This window comes from Euleptes europaea, chromosome 9 (assembly GCF_029931775.1).
Source record: "Euleptes europaea isolate rEulEur1 chromosome 9, rEulEur1.hap1, whole genome shotgun sequence".
Lineage (NCBI taxonomy): Eukaryota > Metazoa > Chordata > Lepidosauria > Squamata > Sphaerodactylidae > Euleptes > Euleptes europaea.
The window spans coordinates 27,952,452-27,974,381 of record NC_079320.1 but is presented as its reverse complement, the minus strand read 5'-3'; the positions used below and the strand labels follow the sequence as shown (position 1 = coordinate 27,974,381).

Genomic DNA, 21,930 nt, shown 5'->3' with positions numbered 1-21,930 from the left:
CAGGGTGGCTGCACCTGTCGCCCATTGGCTAAGACCGCCCTACCAAATGGTGCATATATATATCTCAGTGCTGCAACGACAGCTCCAACCCCAACCCCAAAGAACATCCATTTGATCACAAAGTTATGAAGTTACAGTGTGATGCAGCCAAACTGAAAGTGTTTTAAACAAATGAATAAAATATGAATAAAATATTAGTCGGGGAAGGAAGGGCAATTTTTACTCCCCCTGATGGTTTCATGTTCTACAGAAGCTTGTTTTTAAACTCAGTGGGTTATAGTGAGAGAGAAGAATTGGTAAAAAAAACACACTGCTTCCACAGGCGGCTTACAATGGCAGGAAATTGCCTTGAGATTGAACTCTGTGTGTGTCTCTCTATGCTACCAAAATTAGTGCGACAAACTGATCAAACCAAAGGTTGGCTCCAAAGGACTGGCAGCACAGCACAGCACATAGCTAACAGCACAGGGCTTCTCTGTCTCCTCTCTCCTGCTACTGTCCACTGACCCCTTCAAATTCTGTATCTGAGGTCAAGGGACTCTGAAGAAGAAGAAGTGTTGGTTTTTGTATGCCATCTTTCTATGCCTTTTAAGGAGAATCAAACTGGCTTACAATCTCCTTCCCTTCCTCTCCCCACAACAGACACCTTGTGAGGTAGGTGGGGCTGAGAGAGTTCAGAGAGAACTGTGACTAGCCCAAGGCCACCCAGCTGGCTTCATGTGTAGGAGTGGGGAAATCAACTGGGTTCACCAGATTCGAGTCTGCCACTTATGTGGGGGAGTCGGGAATCACACCTGGTTCTCCAGATTAGAGTCCACTGCTCCTGACCACTACACCACACACCACTCCTAACCACCACACCATGCTGGCTAAGAACAGCCTGTGGGGGGGCTAAGTGGGGGTCTGCACTGGGAAAAATGAATGGGAATCAATTGCCCTCCCATCCTCTACCAGTATGCCAGCATAATAGCTCCTTTGGATCCAATCCTGTTTATTTGGCTGTAAGTTCCACTATGTTCACTGGGACTTCTCCTTTGTAAGGATGGTGGCCCTAAAATGCTTCCTCAGGGAACATGATACAGCACTCTTACTGTAGCTAAGCAGGCCCGGGTCTGGTCAGGGCTTAGATGGGAGGCCACTTGGGAGCCATATGCACACCACCTTGAGTTCCCAGGCAGAAGAAAGGTGGGATATATCCATATTATAAATAAATACATGACTTTTGGCTATATCATTATTAAAATATAATGGGGAAAGGGATAAAGCAGCTAGGCTTTGACCGGCCTGCAAAAATCTTGTAAAGATGTAGCCTGCTGGGCCTCCACAGGGCAATCCAGAACTCTGGTGACATTGCTGAGAATGCTCTGCCCTACAAAACTAGGCATGTTCCTTCAAGAGGGATATTCTAGGGACATTTCCCACAATGTTCCCTGTGCTTCTGGAATGATAATCATTTCACATTGGCTTAGAGAAATACCTTCCCAGAGTCTCTTCTTGGTGCAGAAAGTGTATCCAAAAAGCGTTCCTTTGTTTGCCTTTCTTGGCCACCCTTAGGTAGTCTCCAATATATACAGCTGTTTCCTGGGCTGTCCATAGCCCAGATTTCTTAGAGTATTTCAAAAGAAGAGCAGCTGGAAAATGAGACAAATGAATTAACCACTTCTTCAGCAAGACAGTTCTATACCAGTAACCAAGAATAGCTCAGCAGAGTTAACATGTTCTCTTTTAAGGTCTCTCTCTCTGTGTTAAGTGCCATCAAGTTGCTTCCGACTTATGGCAACCCTATGAATTAATGATCTCCAAAATGTCCCGTCATTAACCCTTGCTCAGGTCTTGTAGACTGAGGGCCGTGGCTTCCTTGACTGAGTCAATCCATCTCTGGGTCTTCCTCTTTTCCTGCTGCTTTCAACTTTTCCTTTCACGATCTATGCCCATATTCAAATATAGTCCCAGGACGCTGACATTGTGTTTTCACATCCTGACCCACAAGAAGCTGCATCCATTTCTAGAGTATAATATTGCAATCAGATTTACTTATGAACAGAAACATAGAATGTGGCAAGGGAAAGTGAATTTGCTTTGGAACTGCTGCAGCGTGAGAAGATGTTTCTCAAATATACATTGCATAATAAGAGAAGCTGTAACCAGAAGGGTGGCAAACCCAAAACTAGATTCAAATCCATTAGCACCTTAGAGTCCAACAAGATTTTCAGGGTAGAGGCTTTGGAGCGTCAAAGTTCGCTTTGTCAGATAGCTTTGACTCTCAAAAGCTTATTCTCTGAAAATCTTGTTGGTCTCTAAGGCGCTACTGGATTTGAATGTATGTCTTCTACTGTAGAAGGTTATACTCCGAAATAAAAAAACTGAAAGTCATTTTCATAAGATAATGATATGAACACTGAGCCATTTTAATAGTCCGTTCTGCCCATGGCTCCATTTCATTGCTTTTAGTGGGGCAAACTGTGTAATCCTAAGTACAGCTACACCCTTCTAAGTTCACTGAAGTCAATGGCCTTTTGGGTCACATTGTAAATCACAAAGAACTTTTGCTGGATGTGTGTCTCAAAAGTGTGAAGGTGAACAACCCAAGTTTTGTAAACACACATTTCATACTGTTATACTTGTTATCACTCGGAGGTTTCCTGTAGGAAACATGCTAATCCCAGAAGAAGATGCACTGTCTGGGGTGGAAAATTACAAGTTTAAAAAATTCACTATTGGTATGGTGTGGCAGCTAGACTGCGGGTTTGGATGTAGGGAAAATGCAGTGTCCAGTCCTTACCCAGCTGTGGGGCAAACTGGCTGGTATTACACAAATCTGTATTTCATAGCCTAGTCTACCCCACAGAGGTTAAAATATTGCTCTAAGCTCAATGGGGAAAATAACAGTAATTTCCAAGCAAAGATAGTTTCTTATTAAGTATCTTACTAAGCACCAATGCTTCCTCCACATATTCTAGTCAAGTTTTATTTCTCGAGTCCAAAATTTTGAAATTTTATTTTTGACTGTGTCAAAACATAGTTACTGGCTTTCCAGGAATGAAAGGCCATGGGGGTGGAGGTGGAACACACCAACATCACTTAAGTTCTAAATAAGAAGGCTGAAAGCAGTTTTGTGCCTAAGGCAGAAACTCCAAATGGCATGATGGGAAAAATAGAGAAATACATTACAGCGGTCATCTACCACAGATTTATCCTGCTCTTCCTCCAGAAAGCTTAGGGTGGCATGCCAGTTTTTTTCTACATTATCTCCACAACAACCCAATCTTGAGTTGAGAGAGAATGAGTGGCCCAAAATGACCCAGCAACCTTCACAGCTGACTGGAAGATGCTAAACCAGGGCTGCTTCTACATAGTGAGGATTTTCTGTATTACTTTCACCACCACCCCCGGAGAATACAGAGGCATGTACATTGGTGACAGAGCTGTCACAGATGGGAGTTCCCTGTGCCCTTTCCTCAGTCATTATTTCTGACTTTTCCCTTCCCTGGGTGCTCCGCTCTTGGGGCTTATGGTCATTATGGTTTTGGATTTGGAAAGAGTAGATTAAGGGTGGGGGAAACCTGGAAACAGGACAATTATGGCACAACACTGTGCGGAAGCTCCCCACCCCCATGCCAAAATAGAGAAAAACCTCTGTGCGAAAGCTGCCCACTATACTCCACTGGATTCAAGTCTATCCTCAGTATTCCTTATAGAACTCCGTGGGACTCGCCTTCGACTCATGGCGACCCTATCCCTATGGATTAATACTCCACAAAAAGCCTGCCCCCTCTTTAAACACCACCAAGATAAATGGATTACCCCCATATTGGCGAGAATTCCTGCCTTCATAACAAGAGATATAATAGTCTCCTTTTTGCTGATGGATAGGGATCCAAATATAACATTGGCTGTGGCCAAATATCTCTCCATCATATTTTCCTCTAAGAAATAACTGCTCAGGACCAATGGGTCATGGGAGCAAAGAAGGAAAGGAATGGCCTTCCCATTCCTGGCAGCATGGTGTAATGGTTATGGCCAGCTTCGGCCAGGGAGGGCGGGTTATAAATCACAAAAAAAAAAAAAGAGTGGTGGTTTGGAGCGGTGGAGTCTGATCTGGAGACCGGGTTCGATTCCCCACTCCTCCACATGAGCGGTGGAGGCTAATCTGGTGAACTGGATTTGTTTCCCCACTCCTACACACGAAGCCAGCTGGGTAACCTTGGGCAAGTCACACTTTCTCAATCCCACCTACCTCACAGGGTGCCTGTTGTGGGGAGGGGAAGGGAAGGTGATTGTAAGCCGGTTTGAGTCTCCCTTAAGTGGTAGAGAAAGTTGGCATATAAAAACCAACTCTTCTTCATCTTCCAAAATCTCTCCTCTGAGATAGGAGGCGTCACCTGCCCATGGCAGGGCTGCCCCTGCTAAACAATATCATCGGGGTGGCTTTGCATATTGCAAAGAAGCTTGAGTGACATGGGCATCCTCTTTTCATGCTTCTACTGCAAGCTGTAGGGCAGTGGTTTTCAACCTTTTTTGCTCCATTCCCCCCTTTCACCATTGTTCAGAATATATTTCCCCCCTTCCCAAGATAGTCATAAACTTTATTGAATGTCGCAGATTAAATTAAAAACAAACTACAATTTTACAGATTGTACATAATCTACAGGACATTATACTTTGCTGAATAGTAGTCCCAATTCCCCCTCCCCGAACCCTAAAATCCCCCCCTGAACCCTAAAATCCCCCCCGGGCGGAATTCCCCCCTTGTTGAGAACCCATGGTTAGGGCTGTTGACAAAAAAGAATTCGGGAGAATTTGGATTCGGCAAAATTCAGCCCGTTTTGATTCGGGAAATGCCGAAGTCCGAACTCCCCCGATTCGGATCCAGGGAATTCGGCCAAATAAAGGCGGGCGCCCAACAGCTGAGCTGGGGGGGGGGAAGTACTCTGCGCTGCCTGGGCAGGCAGCGCAGAGCACTTTAAAGACCACTGACTTTCGAGTTAAATCCAACATTTAGTGAATCTACTGAGCAATTTGATGAGAAGTGGGCGCTTTTTTATACCTACATGAATTTTAGTTAATTTGAACATATTATAACATAGATACCTAGTTATATGTTATTTTTTATACTTCAATAATTGTTAACCAAAATTTTGAATATAAGATAACAGAATATTAGTTTGATAAAAGTAAATCGAATGAATGTTATTTTGTAACCATGTTTTACATAGATATTTTACAATAATGTATTGTTCTTATAAATACAACACATATCCTCCCCTTTTTCTTCCTGTACCCTTCTAATTATATAAATAAAAACGTTTAAAAAAAAAAAAAAAAAAAAGACCACCCCACCCAGTTTCCTGGGACTCCCAAGAAAACGGGCAGGGCGGTCTTTAAAGGCAGGAAAAGGCAGGTTCGGGGAACACCGAACCTGCCAATTTATTCAGCATTCGTCCGAACTCGCTGAATTCGGCGCGTCCTTTCCCCGCCTTTTTTTGAGTTCGGTTCCATCCGAACCGGAAACCGCTGAATCGGGGAAAATTTGGCGGTTTTTCGGTTTGGGATGCACCGAATTGACAGCCCTACACATGGTGTAGAGGGAGGATATGTGCATTTCTCCTTAGGAGACATTCATGTACTCCACAGTAGCTCATGCATTAATTAAAATATCTGAATGCTTGAGGCGGCACAAAAAATGTTAGAATGTAGAGCAAATTTTCTGTAATGAGGTGATTATATAAAGGTACAGTTTAGAAAGTTGTACTTACAGTATGCTTTATGGAGAAGTTTTGGCTTAAAGAGACTGGTATTTTTCAGCCGCTCCACAAGCCAAGTATGTGCTGCTCCTGACAAAAGCCTCTCATAGTCATCGTTGCTCAGATTGCGGGCTTGGAGGACTTCTTCTTTGGCCCTTTCTATAAAGAAAAAAGAGCTCCCGCTGGAGTTCAAAAGTGAGGAATTCTCCAGCTCAGAAAAACTGCTGGAAAACTGGGATGATCTGCTCCATGATTTCAGGGAACTTGAGCTGTGATGGCTAGTCAAAATGTGCCTTCGTTTTTCACCTCCATCTTCTTCAGTGGTAGCACAATCACTGAACTGATTGACTAATGATTTCTTCCTCCCTGATAGAGTCTCTGGCCTATGACTTGGCTGATCCCTTGTTATGTTCTTGTCAGTATGGTTACCTATGGACTGCCTTCTGCTACCAGAAACAAATTCCCAGTCATCTACTGTATCTGCTTGGGAGTCAACGTCAGGCATTTGAAACGAGGCCCCTGCAGCCATTGTTGTAACCGATTTATTAATCCAATTTTGTACAAAATTATCACGTTCTGGTTTGATTCCATGGTGTATGGAAGCAGATGCCATGCTGTTACCAGGTAGACATGGACTCACTGGTATGTCTTCGGTTGCGTCTACCGTTTCACCTTCTGGGTCAACCAATGGCCAGTGATTCCTAGATCCTGGTTCTATAACTTTTTTGCCTCTGTCAGGATCTTCTGTGTTTTTTCCCCCACAGTTGGAATCAACTACTGAAGGGGAGACAACCATTCCAAATTTATCTTGTTTAGAAGAAGAAAGTCCATTAGAAGAAGGAATTATTAAATTACTTGAAGAATCACAACCCTTCTTGTAGTTGGTGTTACTGGCTTCTGTCAGTGGGCCTTCTGAAGCATTCTCTTCATGTTCTGTTCCCTCCAAATGCCCTTCTTTGAAATTTGGGTCTAATTCTGTTTGTTTATTAGCTGAAGCTGTATTTTTCTCAAAGGGATGTTTAAAATAACCTGTACAGTTGTCTTGAGTATCTTGAAGAGAGAGATTATGCGCTTTGGAAGGCAACAAACCAAGGTTGCAATCTTCATCTTTTTCTTCGGCACCTTCAGTCAAGGCTGCAGAATGATGTTCACTCTTACTTGTGAAGCCTTTTAGTTTTGTTTCCTTTCCTTGGGCGGTTTCACTTTCATTGTTATCCATCTCTTCCCAACTAGTAGAGGAACTCGATTTGGATATTTTGTCCCAAGATCGCAATGAACTAGACAGTTCACTCCTGCTCGGAGACGAGCTTGAAACACCATCAACATTTCCAGAATGTTCAGCCTCAGTCTCTTCATCAAGGGAGAGATCCACTGCAGGTACTCGAGATAATTTCTTTCGCATTGGACCCTTTAGGCCCTCCTGACCCTTCCTCGCATTTTGGGAAATGGAAATTTTCACAGGATCTTTTCTATGATGTGACCTTTCTTCTGTGGTGCACATGGTGTCTACATTTCTAGTTTCGGTCTTCATGGCTGTTATACAGGCTCCCGTTTTGCCTTCTCCTTTTCTTGTATTATGGCTCTTGCAAGCACTTTCAAAAACTTCACAGACAGACGCATGATGCTGGGAATGCATCGTGAGGATTTTCTCAAAGCTTTGTTCACCGTTCACAATCTGCTTCTCTACTTCCTTTTTGTAGCTATCTGGGACGTAAGACTTGGTGTCTGAATTGGGGAAAGTTGGCACTTGCAGTTTCTCCTTAGCAGACATAACCAGGCACATGATCTCCTTGGCAAGCGTTTCCTTGTCTTGTTCTTCAGGATGTGTTGAATAACCATAAGCAAACAGTTTCTGCAAGGCTTCCTGGCATAACTGGCTTACTTGACTAAGTACCATGCTTTCCCCATAGAGCTGCTGATGCACTTTAGTAAGGCAGAAAACTGCCTTGACAAAACTGTGAAGTTCCTGCTTGCTAGTGACCAGCTCTTTATCCTTCTTGCTAAGGAGGCCAATTTCAAAGGACTCCTTGGCTTCTAACAAATAGAACTTTCGTTTCTCTGATGGGCATGCATTTGAGTAGCTATAAGATAGCAAACATGTTCCACGGATATTCTAGAAAACAAAGGTAGATGAAATGAAAAAGGCCTTTCATGTGTCAAATTTGAAATTCAGATGCTCGGAGGAATCTAAATTCACACCACTGGAAAACTTTGATTTCACAGTTAATTTTGATTACTAATTTTGTTTGTATCAGTGAACAACTAGGATAATTTTGTACATTAACATTTCCTACCAACCGCAAACCCTCTTTCTCTCACTTTCTCATCCATGGCTTTCACATCATTTCCCACTCCTCCATTTTATTCTCACAGCAACCCTGTGAGGTAGGACAGGCTGAGAATGCATGACTGGCTCAAGGTCACCCAGCAAGCACCCATGGCAGAGTGGAGATTCAAACAAGTGTCTCCCAGATCCTAGTCTGATGCTCTAACCACTACACAACTCCTTCTAACAAATAGAACTTTTGCTTCTCTGATGGGCATGCATTTGAGTAGCTATAAAATAGCAAACATGTTCCATAGATTTTCTGGAATACAAAGGCAGATGAAATGAAGAAGGCCTTTCATGTGTCAAATTTGAAATTCAGATGCTTGGAGGAATCTAAATCCACACCACTGGAAAACTTTAATTTCACAGTTAATTTCGATTACTAATTTTGTTTGTATCTGTGAATGACTAGGATGATCTTGTACATTAACATTTTCTACCAGCTGCAAACCCTCTTTCTCTCACTTTCTCATTCATGGCTTTCACATTATTTTCTTCTCCTCCATTTTATTCTCACAGCAACCCTGTGAGGTAGGACAGGCTGAGTGCATGACTGGCCCAATGTCACCCAGCAAGCACCCATGGCAGAGTGGAGATTCAAACAAGAGTCTCCCAGATCCTAGTCTGATGCTCTAACCACTACACCACTCCTGTTAGAGACAAATAGCAAATAGTTTACAGCAAGCAGTTGTCCCAAATAACCCACTCCAGAAGAGTGAAATCTAGATTATAGTTCACTTAACCATTTGCTTTCATTTATTTCATCTGAAATGGAAATCTAGACTCAAGTCTGATATGACAGCAGATTGTAGCTGTAGATAGAAAATATTTTCAACAGTTAGGAAGCAACATTAACAGTGCCTACTGTTAGGGTTGCCAACCTCCAGGTACTAGCTGGAGCTTTCCTGCTATTACAACTGATCTCCAGCAGATAGAGATCAGTTCATCTGGAGAAAATGGCCGCTTTGGCAATTGGACTCTATGGCACTGAAGTTCCTCCCCTCTCCAAACCCTGCCCTCCTCAGGCTCCACCCTCCAAATCTCCAGGTATTTCCCAACCCAGAGCTGGCAACCCTACCTATTGTACTTACCATGGCTGTGAGTACGAACAGCGGTGTGAACTGGCTGAAGGCAGCTGCCAGCTTGCAGGCCTCAGCAGCTGACAGCAAACGATGGTCAAACTCTTTCAGAAGGTTCTGTTGAAACAGCAGGAGGAAAGTTAAAACAGATTTACTTAAAAAAAAACTTTTTACCTTATTCCTGCTATGTACAAGCAGCTTATAGAGCAGAATCAAGGAGAACAATTCAACACATTCTAAACAACACCGAACACAATGGGGTGGATCCAACAAGCTTTTTCACACCATCTTCCCTAGGCTTGCCTCGTGCCTGCGAACAGTGGGCAAACTCTTAGCAATTTTGCCCGCTGCCCAACGATGCTTAGGTGGTCAACAGGTGGAAACAGGCTGGCCAATTGGGGGGGGGGGGTTCCTAACGATTGTCACTGCTACACCATGACGTCACTTCTGCTGTGACCCAGAAGTGCCAGAACTGTGCCAGGGCAGCCCCACTCCCTCAAAGGAGGGAAGGAGGGAAGGGGGCCTGCTTGGCAAGCCGGCCTCCTCTTTTGAAGCCTTTCTACATAGCTTGGGAGATCTGGATATGTCCCCTGGGTGGACCTTGTGCAGGCTAGGTGTTGCCTCCCCCGATGAAGTGGGTCTCTTATGGGCCAGCCACCATCTCAGCCCAGCCAGGTGGCCCCCAGGAAGACTTGTGGGTCAGGTGTTGCCTCTCCTAGGCCAGCTGGGCTGAGGACAGGCCAGATGCCTTCTCTCCCATTGCACAGGCTGGGTACCGCTTCCTCCCTGGTTGTGCAGGCCTCAGGAGGGCTTCGGACCAACTGGTCACCACCTCCCCCAGCCATGTGAGCCTTGCATGGGCTAGGTGTCATTTTGTTTGGGCAGATGCCTCTTGGCTGGCTCAGTCCAGGTTGGAAAGGAGGTCATCGGTGCACCAGGAAAAGTCCTAGTCATAATGACCAACCAATCCCTGGTTCCCTCCCATTTTCTTTAAGGAAAAACTGGTTGGATCCAGCCCAATGAGCCGAGAGATAGAAATTACATCTCCAACAACAGGGGGAACTGATCTGTCATCTGGAGAGCAGTTGCAATTCCAGGTGAGCCCCAGTTTCTGCTGGAGGTTGGCAACCCTAGCTCCCCTGCTTTGGAGGGTGGAGTCTATTAGATGGGCAGCCCATTCTTGAAGGGGGGTAGTTATGCCACAGCCAGGAATGGTGCAGCCATGCCCCCTCCTGAGAGGCTTCCTGGCTGGAAAAAAGGAATTTAAAACACATTTTTTAAAAAAACCTGTGAAACTTGCCCATTGAGTTTCATGGGGCTATGCCAGCTATTTTGCTAGCGTGTTCCACAGCAGTACAAAGGGATGTTCTCAGGCCAAAAGAGGTTTGGAAGCTGCCTAAAGGCAGCTCCACCCCTGGGAATGCCCCCCCAATGCCAGCGCTGCTACTCGCTTCCAGGAACATAGCAGCGCCGGTGCCTAAGGGGCTAGCAATAGTGCCCCCGTGCCAGCGTAGGCGCCACTTATCATGTTGCAAAGTGGTACAGATGCTGGCGCAGGGTCATGCTGGCTCCTATGCAGCTCCAGCCCCCCCCCCCAATTCAGGATTGCACAGTGTAAGATGATGATAGACAATTTGAGGTTAGTTAAAGGATGTTCATCTATGCACTTCTAATACATACCAGGTCAACCTGAGTGTTGTTTTTAAAACTTTCATAATCATTTTCACTCATGGAAACAAAGATGTCAGCTAGAATACCCAATGATGATGCAATCCCCTGCAAGAAAAACACATAAGGAGAGAGAGAGAGACACACACACACACACATTTTCAGATGACCTGGGATAAGACTGTGCTGTCTAGATTCACATTACCAGTTTGGTTCCCATCAACTCTTTAATTAGACCATCACATAAAAATGAAGGCCTGTCATATAGAGAGGATGGCGCCGAGTTGTTTTCTGTTGCCCCAGAAGGTCAGACAAGAACCAACAGGATGAAATTAAATCAAAAGAGTTTCTGTCTAGACATTAGGAAGAATTTTCAAACAGAGCGGTTCCTCAGTGGAACAGGCTTCCTCGGGAGGTGGTAAGCATTCCTTCCCTGGAGGTTTTTAAGAAGAGGTTAGATGGCCATCTGTCAGCAATGCTGATTCTATGACCTTAAGCAGATGATGAGAGGGAGGACATCTTGGCCATCTTCTGGGCATGGAGTAGGAGTCACTGTGTGTGTGTGTGTGTGGGAGGTAGTTGTGAATTTCCTGCATTGTTCAGGGGGTTGGACTAGATGACCCTAGTGATCCCTTCCAACTCTATGATTCTATGATATATTAATATATGGAGTGCTAGATTTTAAACTCTGCTCTCAGCTTTTAAAGAGACTTGTGTGTTCTCTTTGTTGTTAGAGAGACATTTGATTAGCCACGCTTTTAAAATTCATTATTGTTGTTTCCACCATTTTCTTCTGAGAAAAACATGGGCCTAGGGGTTTGTATAAAAAAAAAACCCACATTTTTTTAAAATTTGGGTATATTTGGAGTTGAAAAATATAAGTATTCCCGATTTTTCAGAATCCAAATACCGGTATAATATTTGGATTCGGGTTTTATTCAGGAATCCAATATTACTTGGCTCCAATATCGCCTATGGGGAATATCTCTGGGGGTGGGGGACTGTTATTGAAGCTAGATGCACCAAAATTGCTCTGCAGCTGCTGGTCCCTGTCCACAGAAGAACCCCCAAGTCTTAAGAAGACTGAGTCAAGGGTCCAGTTCTATGGACTCCTACCCCCAAAGGTTCCTCCATCCATCCTGCATTGTTTCCAATGGGGGGAAAAGTCTTGCTTTCTCCAAGGCAAAAGGAAACAGGCATGCCTGCAGCAATCACTGGTCAATGCCTCCCATGCAAGAACCAACAACAAGCCCAACAGAACCAATGCAGAACTCAGGAATACCACAACAACCACAAGTCAATGTGGCAAGCCCAATAGAACTAATGCGAAACCAGAGAAACCCAGCAGAAGAATCTTAAGAAAAGGGGGCCACTTTTGCAAGCCCAAAAGATCTGAGAGTGATCCACAGAAGCCCAGGAGAACAATCTTAAGCGGGGGGGGGGGGGACACTTTTGCAAGAGCATCAGAAGCTATGGCAATCCCCAGAAGCCCATCAGAATAATCTCAAGCAAGGGGGGCACTTTTGCATGCCCAGAAGAACAAATGTCAACTCAGAAAAGACCAGCAGATTAAGATAGGTTTGGGGGGGGGGGCACTTTTTCATGCACAACAGAACCTATGGCAGTCCCCAGAAGCCCAGCAAAACAATCTCAAGCAACTGTTTCTTCCCCCTCCATCCTACTGCCTGGGAAACCTTCAAAGGAGGGGTGGGAGAAACAAGCCTGAAGACCTTTACCAGCAGCTATCTGTTGTGGGGAGGGGAAGGGAGGGTGATTGTAAGCTGGTTTGATTCTTCCTTAAGTGGTAGAGAAAGTAGGCATATAAAAACCAATTCTTCTTCTTCTATCCTGAAATCCTGAATAAACCTGACTTTTTTGGGTGGGTATTCAGGTTCGGGCTAACCATCTTTGTTGGGAGATTCTCTAATGTGTATTCAGCTTCACTCTGGCTGTACCTGAATGCGTGTCCCTACCATCTCTACCCTGTGTCCCACATTTCCCAAGTCTTGCAGGACTCTCCAGACATGCAGAGTCAAAAAGGCGTTAAGATGATGGCCTGAAATAGCCTCTTCCCTTTTGTTTTTTAACATCCAGCCTGACAAACAGTCTTGGAGAACTCAAAAGCTTCTACTTGTTTTGCATTATTTTGGGTGGTGTTGATAAATAGTGTTACATGGATTTTGTACATCTTTCCAGAGATGTGAGCCCCATTTAATAGACCTGAGTTTAAGGTTGCACTCAAAATGAATTCTATAGACAGTACATGAGCAAAAGGAGATTAGTTTTAAAAAGTGAAATCATTACCTTTTGATCTGGCTTTGGAAGTGTGAAAAAACCTACAATCGAGGCCCAAATCAGCTCTGCTGCTTCATACCACATTCCTGAATTATTGGGGGGCAGGGGGGGGGGAAGAGAAGGTCAACAGTATTCAAAAAACAAATACATGTTCTTATACACTTCTTTAATCCAGTAGATTTCATCTGATTTGATAAGCAGATTTCAGGATCAAATAACAGATTTGTGATTTTTAGGTATAGGAACTATTCATGAATATTCTTTGGTTTCATGATAACTTTTTAAATATTTTTTAAAAAGAGAGGATATCTGTCAGGGACATATTTTAAGGACAGTTCACAAGATCAAGTAATAATAGGAATCAAGTTTTTTTATGATGCAAACTATAGCTATCATGTGATTACTTATCTGTTTGAAACGGACTAACCGTCACTATCCAGACTGCCTATTTCTGTTCTTGATGAGCTGACAATATGGATTTATCCAGAGTAGCAATTGTCACATAATCTGCTACAGAAAATCTTTCAAGGATTCTAGTACAGAATTTGAGAGCTAGAGTGGTGTAGTGGACCTAGGACTAGGACCTGGAAACCCAGGTTCAAATCCCCACTCGAGCCATGGAAGCTTGCTGGGTGACCTTGGGCCAGTCACACACTCTCAGCCCTGATACTGGTTGGTACTTGGATGGGAGACCTCCAAGTAATACCAGGGGTGTGATGTGGAGGCAAACCACCTCCGAACATCTCTTGCCTTGAAACCCTACGGTGTCACCATAAATCAGCTGTGACTTGACAGCCAAAAAAAAGGGGGGGGGGAAGGAATTTGTCATTTTTCTGAGAATCTCAGGCTGCCTTCCTTCTTTGTTTTTTTAAAGCAATTTATTGCATTCATGGCTCTGGTAGAAAGTTCAGAACTATGTGGGTTATATCAGGAGAAGGAGCTGAAACCAGATGGGATTCTCATGGTCATCTCTGTAGCCTGCTTTCTGGTACCCACCCAGCTACAATCTCCATGCTATTTTCTCACTCCACTCTCTGCCTTTCTTGGCAAATGTGGTTTTCAAATCTTATTTTTAGAAAGTAGAATAAATTATGTAAGGCAAGCTTTTTAAGGCAAGTATATTGAATTAGCACAGGACAGAGTATTTGAGATAAATAGGTTCAGCATTTGGATTTTTTTGACAATATGTACTACCTGGATATACACAAGCTAGGCATATATCTACATGGGAAAGTTTTTTTTACTGATAAGGAATGTTTGATGTCCGTAAAACACAGTTAAAAAGCAACATGTGCCACTGACAGATTAGGTGAAACCACAGAAACCACTACATGAGTCAGATGAAAAACCCTACCCAGCTTCTGCAGAATTTGTCCTCTGATTTGCATACAGACTGACTGAACAAGGATCTGATCACTTTCCTGAACATACTTCCACACTCCTGAAATATAAAAGGAAAAGACTCGTTGAATACATCTAACTGAAGTTAGTTCGAGACACTTTGCTATTATTTTATTGCTGGAAGGCTGAATGAGACAGTTAGTACATTTAATTGTTATAGTTCAAAGGAGAATAAAAACCTTAACTGACAGATACCTGTTGCGCCGTTGTCATTAATAAGGCTGCTAAGGATGTATTCAGCCTTTAATAGTTTACCTGGAAATAGGAAAAAAGACATTTTAAAATAAAAAGAGCTATGCAAACGAGACTTCACAAAACCGAAAGGCTCTACTGTAGCTTTTGTTCCTCATTCCCAATATTCCTTACTTCCAATGATGTCAGGTAGAAAAAACATTTATAGAGTTAGTACAACTTGGGGAGTTATACATAAAAAAAGCTAAAGGTCCCCTGTGCAAGCACCGGGTCATTCCTGACCCATGGGGTGACGTCACATCCCGACGTTTACTAGGCAGACTTTGTTTACTGGGTGGTTTGCCAATGCCTTCCCCAGTCATCTTCCCTTTCCCCCAGCAAGCTGGGTACTCATTTTACTGACCTCGGAAGGATGGAAGGCTGAGTCAACCTTGACCCGGCTACCTGAAACCAACTTCTGTCGGGATTGAACTCAGGTCGTGAGCACACCTTGGACTGCAGTACTGCAGTTTACCATAGCTACTCTAAAAAGGCAGGTCTAGGGAGGCTGGGATCCATCTCCTTGACCTGCTGCTTTTGCTCTGAATTCCAGGATGATAGTTACCCAAAGAGGCCTTGAGAGGAATTTAATGGACATATGTTACTTCTCTGGCCCAGGGACTCATGAGCCAAAAGATAAAGCTACTTCCAAATGTTTTAGGCATCCAGAGACTTTGGAGTTATGTAAGGGAGTGAACAACCTGGGACCAATTTCCGTTTTTATAAGATTTAACAAGTAATTGCAAGATCAGGTATTAGTGCTCACATATGAGGATGAGAACATTACACCTGCCTATCATTTCTGAGACATACTTATTGAAGGTAGATGGTAATTTCATTTAGTTTATTTGCGCCCCCACCCCCACAATGTAAACTGTACTTTAATATCAATTTACATTTAACTTGTCATTCCTAAATGATCAGAAATATAGAATATTGGACTTTAAAATAGTCCAATTCTAACCATGCTTTTCATATAATGAGAAGAAAGATGAAATAAAACAAAAGGGGGAAAAAACCTTTAGGTCTGTCAGATGTATTCTTTGCATAGTCAAGTGGCCGGAGGGTTTCGGTTTTTTGTTTTTGTTTTTTTACAAAAAATGGGACTGTGCATAGAAAATGCCAGGATTGTAAGCTACTGTTTAGAGGCTCTTGCTTTGGAAGTACAGCAATTCACATATCCCTGTTTGAAACAGCAGGGCAGATTTGTTAAGAGACAAAAGCACCAATTAGTATTTTCCACACCCCTTCACAATTTTCTCCCCTGCTTTCCCCCCAGAAACCTTTTATGCCAGGCACTTTGTGCAGGGAAGAAGAGGTGGGAGGGATGTTGTTGAGGAGGTGGGTGGGGAGAAAGCTCAGGGAGGGCAAGACAAGGGTGTCAGTTCAGAAAGATGGTAGCAGGATCACAAGAATGTCATCTCTGGAACAGGACAAAGTATCCTCTTGAAAGTCAAGTAGCGCCTAATTGGAACTCAGCAGAGAGGCCTCGTGACGAGTTTTTCATTACCTCCGTTGACAGAGACGCGGGCCTGGCGAATCACCAGCTGAGGGGCAATTGGTGTTGTAGGGTGTAGCTTGTGCAGCCTTTTGGCAATCTGAAGGAGCTGGCTGGAGCCATCCACCCAATACACGAAGCGGTCAATGAGGAACACAATAGCAGCGGCTGTCGCGTAGTCCCTGGCAGTGATGGAGCTTTTCAAAGAAACCTGGAAAGAATACCGTAAACACGTGAGGATGAGGAACAGGCAGTCCCCAAATCGTGGCTGCTTCTAAGGGACCATCCATAAAGTACGCTGCTTGTCAAAAGGAAGGAGGGAGGAAATAGCAAAGTCGGGGCAAAGGAGGGAGGCGGCATCTGTGAAAAATGGGGCAGCATGTGATGTGGGTGGACAGGGGTTGGGATTTAAAACAGTCTTTTAAAAGTGTGACATAGTTTATGGATGAGCCCTAGGTTGATACATTCTGCCCGGTGTTTTAGCCTGCTATGCAATGAGCAACATTTCCCTACCTCTCTTTGTTTTTGCTCATGCTCAGTTTCTAAACAGAGTCGTTCTGGGGCTGAAGATTGTATTGCAAGATGCTACTCATAAATCCTCTTGTGCTCTCTGGCATGAAAGCCCTTCGTCTAACTGCTGTTATGTGTCAGTTGGTCTGGTTTCATGGCATTTGGTGGGGATGGGCTCTCTCTCACACATACTCTCGTTCTTTCCACAGGCCCTCTCATGTTCTTTCCCTGAACTCCAGGTTAAGGCCCTGGCTCAAATCAAGCCATGCTAAAACAACTCTACGCCATTATAGAGAAGAAGAAAAAAACAGCTGCATTATAGGAATTGTGCTTCTTGATGAATTTCTGATTCATATCACAGTGATGATTTGTTGTTTAGTGTGAAACACATTCTCAAAAATAATTTATTATCTTCAGTAGTTAGCAGCAATTTTACTTAGCTTGGTTTGGGGCCATTCATTTTTAATCCAATGTTGTCAGTGAGGCTGTGTGCATAATCCAAAGCTCAGTGATCGGCTTTCCATCAGCTGCATGTTGAAGGACGAGTGACCCGCTAGACATACATCTATGGCGCTATAGATCTGTTATAATCTGGTTGTGTTGTAATATGCAGCCAAGTTCCTAGATCTGCTGATTCCATTCACTAGAGAGCTGCAAATGTCCACTGAATTGGTCCCATCCAATTATTATTATGCATGTACACATCTATCTATCTGTCTGTCTGATTAAAAAAAGCAAAGTGAAATTTACCTGCTATAGACATTTCTGAAAAGCACATCAGTACTCCTTCTATTTTCAGAATAAACATTATAAACATTCAGATTTTTTTTTTTTTAGGTTAAAAAGGAATGTAGACATGTTATTATTGTCCTTTCTCTTCTAATTCCCAAAGGAGTCCAAGACTTCCCTGGGGTCAGTCAAGCCCTAAACATCAACAAGTTGCATTAATATAACAGTAAGGAGACCAGATCAAACATGTCTTTGTACATCACAGAGAAGCAACTAGGTCAGCAATCCAATGTTTTCTCTTTGCAGGTGGCCTTTAATGATTTAAAAAATGGTATTAACTCCCTGGGTATCCCCCTCGCTGGCTGATCCCTCTCACTGGCATGGAGAATAAGCAGAGTTTATGAAGGAACACATAGTTAGGAGCCAGCAGGTTAGCTCAGTAGAAGAACGGAGCCTTCCTGGGTATCCAGAAATCCCTGCAGAAGCTGTGACATCTGTCTAAATGCCTTGTCTTTACCTTGGGGGAAATGGGTGACTGGTTGCCAGATTTCCTCTCCTTCTCATTGAAGGGAGAAATGAAAATGAAAATTCTCCAGGCCAGAATCCAAGATATTCTTTGCTAAATCCTTTACATGGGTTCCGTAACTGTACTTCATGGAGGAAATGTTCATTTTCATGATTTGTGGTTTTAGCAGGAGAGTTTCTAAGACCACAGCATGCACTACGGGGAAGCTCCGGTATAAGCAGATCTTCCCAGTCCTCTCAGTGGATGGCACAGTTTCCGTGCACACAAAGGGCCTCATTGAACATGATAGTGCTGTCAGTCCACCCTGGGTCCGGTCAAATAAACTGCTCTAAGCGTGAAACCCCCAGCAATTTTTGAAAATCTTTTTTCAGGGCCCAGTTCAGCCCTGACCTGGATAGCCCAGGCTAGAAGCTAAGCAGGGTCGACCCTGGCAAGTATTTGGATGGATGACCTCCAAGGAATACCAGGGTTGTGAGGCGGAGGCAGGCAATGGCAAACCATCTCTAAACATCTCTTGCTTTGAAAACCCTATGGGTCGCCATAAAATAGATGTGAATTGGGGCCCCAGTTCAGATCAGGACCATGGCACATAGGGAGAAGATGCTTAATCCTCCCCTTCTGAACATGAATGGTTCACATGCACGTGTTGAAATGCTCTCTCAAATGTAACATCAGCAATCACCGAAGGTTCTCCAGTGAGGCAAGTCAGTTGTAAGGGAGGGATAGGAAGCTGGGGGATTTAAACAGGAATGTGGGTGGAGTTAGTTGGCCACAAAATTGATTTTTTGCATTTGAAAACTCATGTTTTCTGCAAGGTTTTGTTTCTGTGTCCAAAGCAGTATTAGTATTTGCATACAGGCCTGTGTCTATGCTATACCTTTTCTCAATGTCTCCTGAGTAGTTAAGAACATAAAGGCCTTGCTGGATCAGACCAAGGTCCATCAAGTCCAGCAGTCTGTCCACACAGTGGCCAACCAGGTGCCTCTAGGAAGCCCACAAACAGGACAACTGCAGCAACACCTAACATAATAGGCATGCTCATCTGATCCTGGAGAGAATAGGTATGCATCATGACTAGTATCCCTTTTTACTACTAGCCATGAATACCCCTCTCCTCCATGAACATGTCCACTCCCCTCTTCAAGCCTTCCAAGTTGGCAGCCATCCTCACATCCTGGGGCAGGGAGTTCCACAATTTAACTATGTGTTGCATGAAGAAATACTTTTATCTGTTTTGAATCTCTCACCAGCTTCAGCAGATGACCCTGAATTCTTGTATTGTGAGAGAGGGAGAAGAGCTTCTTCCTGTCCACTCTCTCCATACCATGCAGCATTGTATAGACCTCTATCATGTCTCCCCTTAACTGCCTTCTTTCCAAGCTAAACAGCCCTAAGCGATTTAACCACTCCTCATAGGACACTTGCTCTAGTCCCCTGATCATTTTGGTTGCTCTTTTCTGCACCTTTTCAAGCTCTGCAATATCCTTTTTTTGGTGTGGTGACCAGAACCGTACACAGTATTCCAAGTGTGGTCTCATCATAGATTAGTTAGTTACATATCCGCTCTTGCCATGTGAGGTGTGAATAGTCCCTCAGACCAGCAACACTCTCCGAAATCCTCAGAGCAGAACAAGGAGCTGTCTATTGGGATTCTAGAAATGACAGTGCTGAACCTGGGCAACGGCCCTGAGCATCTTGCAGAATTACAGACCAGAGGGCCGGCCTACAGCCCTCAAAGAGGAGCAGCCTGGCACTCTACCGCTCTGGACCTGAAAGCCCACCAGACTCACAGTCTGGCCTGTGAAACCCCTACCCATCCTCTCATCACCTTTACACAGAGCATTGATTTACTTATTCATTTCTTGAAACACTTCTCTTCTATCTTTTGTGCTGCAAACTGCAATGTCTGTTTTTATAAATCACTGTATCAACTCTATTAGGGCTGGTCTAGAGATGATTTTTTTTACAATAAACTTTTATAAGAAGCCAAAAATCTCATCAGAGTTCTTGATGACACAGTAGCTTGAATTAGGAGATATGCATGCCTCTTGAAACCAGCAGCAATATAAAAGGTGTGTTGCCAACTCCAGGGTGGAAAATTCCTGGAAATTTGGAGATGGTATCTGGAAAAGGCAGGGTTTGGGGAAGAGGGTGAACCTCAGTGGGGTATAATGCCATAAAATGCATCCTTGAAAGCAGCCATTTTCTCCAGGGACACTGATTTCTATAGTTTGGAGATTAGTTGCAATTACAGAAGATCTCCAGGCCCCACCTGGAGGTTGGCATCCTTAGGCATAAATGAATGTATAAACCAGCGGTAAACAGAAAGAATGATCTGAAACTGAAGTAATATCCAGACATAAGAAAAGAAATGAAAAAAGAAAGGGTTGGGCAGTTACTTTTTTATCTATAGTCTCTCTTTCAACTTCTCTGTTGTTGTGTGAATCAAATCCAGAAAATGGATTTCATTCCAGGGTAACTCAACTGATTTCAACACAACAGCTTCTCAGCTATAACAGTACAGATATTGCAACAGCCTTACACAGAACATACTATTATACATGAACAAAGGGGACTATGTTCTCATCCCGACCTCCATACGGGAGTGTTTCCATCACTACTTTGTCAGGTCTTCAACCTGTGTTAATATACTGAGTCTGCCCATTTAACATTTTCTAAATAATCCCCAAAGTGTTTTCTAAGGCAGGAGTCATCGTGTAACATAAGGATAGGCCTCCTCGTGAGAAATGTCTTGTTTCAAATTCTGAAGCCCTGATTCTGGAGATGCAAGGGACTGAGCCTGGGAACTTTAGTAGGCCAAGCATGTGCTCTGCCCCTGAGCACCAACCCCTTCCCAAAGTGTGGGGCGCACACCTGGTAATACACTTATCAAGAAAGAGTAATCAGCACTTTGTCTTTAGGCCAATCAAAACCTGTACTGAAGAGTTAGGCATTCCCTGTCAACAAGTCCCTGAGATTGCCTTATATATTGGAAACCATTGTTCTGTGGGGTTGGAAGTAGCCATTAAGCCATGAGATAACGCCAGTCACGTCAAACTGAACTTCTGTCAACTGATTGTTTGTACCCCCCCTCCCTCAGGATAAGCAGGTGGTGGATCACAGACATGACACATCAAATCTCTGATATCGTGATAATAAAGTGTTAGGAACTGTGTTGTATCTACTTAGATAAGTAGGCCTAGGCCTGGCTTATCTCTATACTGACTGGAACTTTTGCTACTTGAAATCCTTTAAACTGTGCATGCCAGGAATTAGCAGTGTAACCCTAAACAGAGTTCCAGCCTTCTAAACCCACTGACTTCAAAGGACTTAGAAGGGTGTAACTCTGTTTAAGATGGCACTACAAATCCAGGATTCCATATACAGCTCATGGTTGATCACTGAGCTGTCACTCAGATTTCTCCCAGAAAGTGAAAAGTGATCAAGATTTAACTAATAAATGTGTGAAAACATTCTGAAGATAATTAATCACAACATCAGAGAGGAACTAAAAGATTTCTGCAGTAGGTCTTGTTTCAAACCATCACAGCTTGGTCTGCCTCCCTCAGGAACAGAAGTAGCCCTACTCAGCGGATGGCAATTTGAAATATACGGTTAACCACACAAGACCAGGGTATCATCAATTGCTGGCATAATATTCCTCGGTTGACACGTGGTTGAAAAATGCCTTCATTTTTGGCGGAAGGATGCTGTTTTGGAAAGGACAGCAGCTGAAAGGCATTCCTATTCTCTGTGCGCCTCTCAACAATGGAGGAATCCTCATCTTTAAGGACCTGAGAACTACTGCTGCCGGCTACAAATTCTTCTCGCTACTCCTGAAGCCACCATATATTTAAGCACTGAGCCATTGCCTAATCTTCCCCCCTCCCCTCTGCTTCGTCTTCCCTTAAGAGACTGGA

General features: G+C 43.7%; 1 protein-coding gene across 1 annotated transcript in view; it reads right to left on the bottom strand.

The window, feature by feature from the left end:
* The window catches only part of ALPK1 (alpha kinase 1), a 41,897-nt gene that overhangs the window by 4,095 nt on the left and 15,872 nt on the right, over nt 1–21,930 (bottom strand). Inside the window, exons 3-11 of the mRNA XM_056855707.1 lie at nt 16,258–16,456; nt 14,712–14,771; nt 14,470–14,556; nt 13,125–13,201; nt 10,833–10,928; nt 9,165–9,269; nt 6,867–7,857; nt 5,757–6,740; nt 1,478–1,631 (exon numbers count right to left, since the gene is read on the bottom strand). Of these exons, the coding sequence (XP_056711685.1) occupies nt 1,478–1,631; nt 5,757–6,740; nt 6,867–7,857; nt 9,165–9,269; nt 10,833–10,928; nt 13,125–13,201; nt 14,470–14,556; nt 14,712–14,771; nt 16,258–16,456 (2,753 nt within the window). The remainder of the gene's footprint in view (nt 1–1,477; nt 1,632–5,756; nt 6,741–6,866; nt 7,858–9,164; nt 9,270–10,832; nt 10,929–13,124; nt 13,202–14,469; nt 14,557–14,711; nt 14,772–16,257; nt 16,457–21,930) is intronic.